The sequence below is a fragment of the Merops nubicus genome, unplaced genomic scaffold, assembly GCF_000691845.1.
Source record: "Merops nubicus isolate BGI_N331 unplaced genomic scaffold, ASM69184v1 scaffold1688, whole genome shotgun sequence".
In the NCBI taxonomy this organism is placed as follows: domain Eukaryota; kingdom Metazoa; phylum Chordata; class Aves; order Coraciiformes; family Meropidae; genus Merops; species Merops nubicus.
In genome coordinates, this window is record NW_008624895.1 from 21,171 (window position 1) to 26,209 (window position 5,039).

Consider the following 5,039-nt stretch of genomic DNA (forward strand, 5'->3'; position numbering starts at 1 on the left):
TAGCTTACATTATTTAAAACTCCTACAGTGGTTTAGAGAGTCAGATTTTTGGTAAAATTAAAGGTATTCCACAAATTAAGTACTCGCTGAAATGCGTGTAAATTAGATCTTAGCAAGGCAAAGGAACAGTTGATTTTTAACTTGTATTTTTGAAACCAAAAGTACCATAGACTTTGCATGCTCCTACAGCTTTGCATTAAAAGACTCAAAAGCGGCACTTACTGGTATAATACAATCTATTTTGAAGGCAATGTCATGTTCTGAGAAAGTGGAAAAAAACCCAGTATTTATAAAGTACAGTTGCATAAATTACGTTATTACAACTGAATGAGGTCAATTTATAAATCATGGTAGGAGTCCATGCTACCTTAATAGTTAGCAAAGTATATTCCAACAGTACATTCCCAATCTGAACCAAAGAACTGTGACAGTGGTTCAGAACAGTCAATGTAACAGCCAGGAATAAAGTTGCTTTAAGAGACATCAATGCACTGTAGAACAATATAGTGAACCAGTTCCATCTAAAAAGTGACCTCCTATTTTTAGCACAGTTAACTAGAAGTTAAGACCAGCTATCAACTTTCCAAATAAGAAATTAAGAGATTAATAAAACTAAACTACACAATGTTTTATAAGTAACCTGGGAAAGAGGTTTATAGTGCACAGAAAGGACCCAACACAACTGTTTAGCACATCCACAAAAATCCTACTGAGTGATGTTCCTATGAAGTACTAAAAGGCAGCAATATCCTTCTGTTCCCCCAGTGAGGTAGAACAATTAACCTTCTTAACAAGCCACTCTGGTGCAGGTATGGATTTTTACAGTATTCTTCAGTAGCAAATCCAGGACTACATCTTTATCCCCTCCTGCTGACTGAGCTGGGAGAGCGTTTTCTTGATGCGCAGCGCGGTGAGCCTGGCGGCGCCGTTGGCGTACCAGCACTCCCGCATGATCTTCGCCATCACCCGTAACGCCTGCGAGGGAGAGAGAAGCTGTGACAGACACTGCTGCTCCAGTGTGCCCCGTGGTAACCCCTCTTCTGCCCTCAAGTCTATTACTAGTAACACACCTGCATGGAAGAGTGTGTTGTAGAAAACCCTCAAATTCTTACTTTGCTTACAGAAAAAGAAGGTTCTTTAAAATACTGTAGAGAAGAACTAGTATTTTTGGGGAAGAATTTAAGCCCATGCAAACATATTTTAATGAAAAGTTAGTGGCTTGCCTGTAACTGTTTTCTCAATTTTTGCATTAGACAAAAGTACACTTTTTCACTGTATCTCCAATTAAGGAGTCAGTTCCATGTACAGCAGTTCAGAAGCTTATAAAGCTGTCTTCCTCGAACTGATGCTCTGCACTAACTCCAAAAACTTTTGGACACTTTTTATCCTTCAAACAGCCACTTGTAATCTCTCAATGCTACAAGTAGCAGTGCAAGTAACATAAAAACTAAAGATGAGCTAAAGTAATAGCTCTACGTTTTAAAATTTTACATTCAGAGCTGTGTTATATTAGGCTGCCAAGCTTGCAGAATCGGTTTGGCAGCATTTTAAAAAATGACTTTACACTCTGTCAGGGCATATCATTGTCTTTCTCTCCTTCTTGCATTCTCTTGCCCTATCTCTTATCTCAGGCCTTCATCCATGCATTCACTTTGCAAGTCACAATCCAGTTCCCTCTTCCATCTGAAGTACATCATCATCTTATCAGTCTCTTAACTCTTACTGTAGCCTATCACAGCCATTCTCCTGAGCCATGAATCAGAAAGCATTGGTTCTAGCCCTAGCTGGGTTCCTAAAGCAAGCAATACTGAGAGAGGTGGCTGAAAGGCATGAGATGGCTGCTGTGCATGCTACTGCCAGCACAAACACTTCAACAGGGGCACGGCCACGCTGTGGTGGCAAGGGCTGAGTAAGACACAGAGAAAGCCTTGAGGCTGTGTAAGCACTGACCAGCAGCAGCTAAAACACTGGCGTGCTATCAAACTGTTCTGGTCACAGACCCAAGACAGAGAACCATACAGACCACTGTGAAGAAAGTCAACTCAATCCCTGCCAGCTGCGGCACCGCCCCCAGCTGCACAATTTACTTGCAGCAGTGTCTCCTGTCTAACAGACTCCAGACTAGCTTTGATTTACCTTAGTGTCACCCATGCTTCACAGGAAGGGAGCCTAGAATCCTCAACGCAGTTAGCTATTCATTCTTGTGAAATTACATGAAATATTAATATAACTAAAGATCAATGACATTTCAATACAGCCAGTTCCCTGAATGAAATTAAGTTCTCCTAGAATCAACCCTTTCCCCTTCAACAACAAGCACAACTTTTAAGTCATTGAAATCAGTAACAGTTCTAGTGTCCACTAAAGCAGCTCTAGCCATGTTAGTTAATACCTCACAGCTCTGCCATCTGTTTGGAATATTGGGCCTTAACTTCTGCTCACACACAACTTTCCTCATTTCTTCAACAGAAGGGTCTGAAGGAACGAGGTCATAGTATGGTAACTGGTAATCTTCATGGATGCCTGTAACGGGTTGAAAACAGCTTTATTTTAGCCAACACTAAATTACATATTCTTCACTTTGCTCCTTATCAGTACTCTACCATTTTCTTTTTTGGTTTTAATTTTAAAAAATTACATCACAATGGCTGAAAAATAAAAGTGTCCACATTACCCTTCAAGAATTTTTAATTTAGAAATTTACACGTTTGGAAAAGAAGCTATGTCAAATCTATCATATACTAAAGACATGCTTCTTGGAAGCATATGATTTATAAAAGCATGTTTTATTTTAAATAAGGTAAGGATGTTATCTGAACACATTATAGCTAACCCTTACTTGTGGGGTTTACCCCATGCTCTAGGGACATTTAACTTCACCCTTCTTGCCTCGCTGTAAAGGTTTTAGAAAAAAAAAAATAGACAAGGATCTTTTCTATTCTCTTCAAAAGCTATTGTTCATCAGTTTACAAAGACATTGAATAAACCAGTAATCATTTACAGGATTAACAGTCAGAAATTCTGAGACATACTGGCCATTACCTTGCACCATTTTTAGAGCAAACTGTTCACTGAAACATTCAGGTTCTGTAAGCTACTTATAATCCCTTAGTACATCCAATTTTGGAAAGATTGTCACATACCGCCGATGGAACATCGCCGAGCTATTTCCCAAAACACTAATCCCATTGCATAGATGTCTGCTCGTTTGAATGACTCAAAATGTTTCATATTTATGGAATCATCTAGAACTTCAGGTGCCATGTACCTATTTGCAATTAAAAAAAACAAAACACAAACATTTAATTTCATAAATACCTACTGTAGAGAAAGTTCAGTGGTACTGATCAAATTTAAATATTGGTGTGGAAAAAGAGAGAGAGAGGAAAATCTGGTTCATTAAGGTTAACCAATCAAAGACCTTTCAGTGCAGAGGGAATAAGTAAACCGAGAGGAACAAGCAGTGAAATAGGGGGAATATGTAAAATGTGAAATAATGAACAAATAGAGCCATAAACCTAATTGACACGGTGTCCTAGTTCCGTGTAAAAAGGGGTTCAGGGCAGGACCCACACGGAACAGAACTATGTACTCGCCTCTCCCCCCCCGAGAGAGAGACACTTTTGAAAAAAAAAAAAAGTAGTATATTGTTCAACAAGGAACAGAAAACGAAAAAGGGAGGTAAGGAAAATAATATATATAAAGATTAGGGGAATAATACAAAAAATAAAATATACAAAACCCTCAGGAATGGTTCCAGGGTCCCATGGAGTGAAAGAAGAACTTTCCTCTCTGAGCTCCAAGGCAGGAGTGAAACAAGAAACCACTCCCTGCCTCTTATCAGAGTGTGTGTGGGAAGGGGAGGGAATACAATGGTTTCACCCCCACCCGGGGTCCTCCCAGTTGCTGGAAGGTCACGCCCCCATTCCAGGCCTCAAACCACAACACATGGGATAACAGAGACAATGACAACGAGCAGAAGTCTCATTGCTAATTGATGGGCTGGTTAAGAAGCTCCAGGCATAGCTCTATTGAGGGCCAGTTTGGATGTTGTAACTGCTAGTAAGTGAGAACAAGAGGAACACAAGGATTGTGGATACTCAAGGGAGGCCTGTGAGACTATGCAATGCTTATCAAGGAATTATTGCATGGTTTGGATTTGAAAGCACCTTAAAGATCATTTAGTTTGAACTCGCCTGCCACGGGGAGGGACATCTTCCACTGGACCAGGCTGCTCAAAGCCCTGTCCAACCTGGCCTTGAACACTTCCAGGGATGGAGAAATGTTCAGGAGAATTGTAACTGGAACAAAAGTGGGGCAACGGATAGAAAAGCGTATCGAAGGGACAGATGCATGAACAGTTGCCAGTCACTAGGCTTGTATGACCAAGCCCTGCACCTACCCATTGCAGCATATCCTATTTTCTTATTAAATCTTAAATCTCTGTCTATGCAATCTCACCCTCAACTCCATGTGCCCGTGTGCTTTAAGGGCTACAGGCCAGCAACTGGAGTCAGACAAGCAGTCTGGGATACCAGCAGCTGGAGAAGAGAGTCTCGGCATCAGCAGCTGGAAGGGGAACTGCAGCTCCTAGAAGCACATGTCCACAGGTCTTAGAAGCATGCATCTGGAGGTAGTGGGGGGGATCAGCATGAATGAATTCCAGGCCAGCAACCGCAGTCCAATAGTAGGTGAAGGTAGCCCTGATGCCAGCAACTGAAGTAGATGAGGAGCTCTACTTCAGCCACTGAAGTGGGACCATGGGCTTCTCAGTCACATGCTTACAGGTACCAGCTACAGGGGAGAACTGAGATGAGAGAAGCAGAGTGAGTGCCTCTTGGCATCAGCAACCAGAGCAGGCATCACAGGTCATGAGGTCTATGTGCTTGGGTGCCAGTTGCTAGGGTGGGCCAGAAGGTTTGTATTTCCCCAAACCTGGCGTGCACGGGTGTAAGTCACTAGGAAACTTCATGCTGGTCTAGCCAGCAAGTAGGTGGCCCAGTCAGGGATGTCTGACAGTGTGTTGTGGTTTGAGGCTT

General features: G+C 41.8%; 1 protein-coding gene across 1 annotated transcript; it reads right to left on the reverse strand.

Moving 5' to 3' along the window:
• Window positions 1–298: 298 nt before the first annotated feature.
• LOC103777910 (TGF-beta receptor type-1-like) lies at window positions 299–3,269 on the reverse strand. Its single transcript, XM_008945475.1, has 3 exons — window positions 3,144–3,269; window positions 2,393–2,523; window positions 299–975 (listed from the first exon to the last, which is right to left on the reverse strand). Exons 1-3 carry the CDS (start codon window positions 3,262–3,264, stop codon window positions 850–852), a joined length of 378 nt encoding a protein of 125 aa, XP_008943723.1. The 5' UTR covers window positions 3,265–3,269; the 3' UTR covers window positions 299–849.
• Window positions 3,270–5,039: the final 1,770 nt, after the last annotated feature.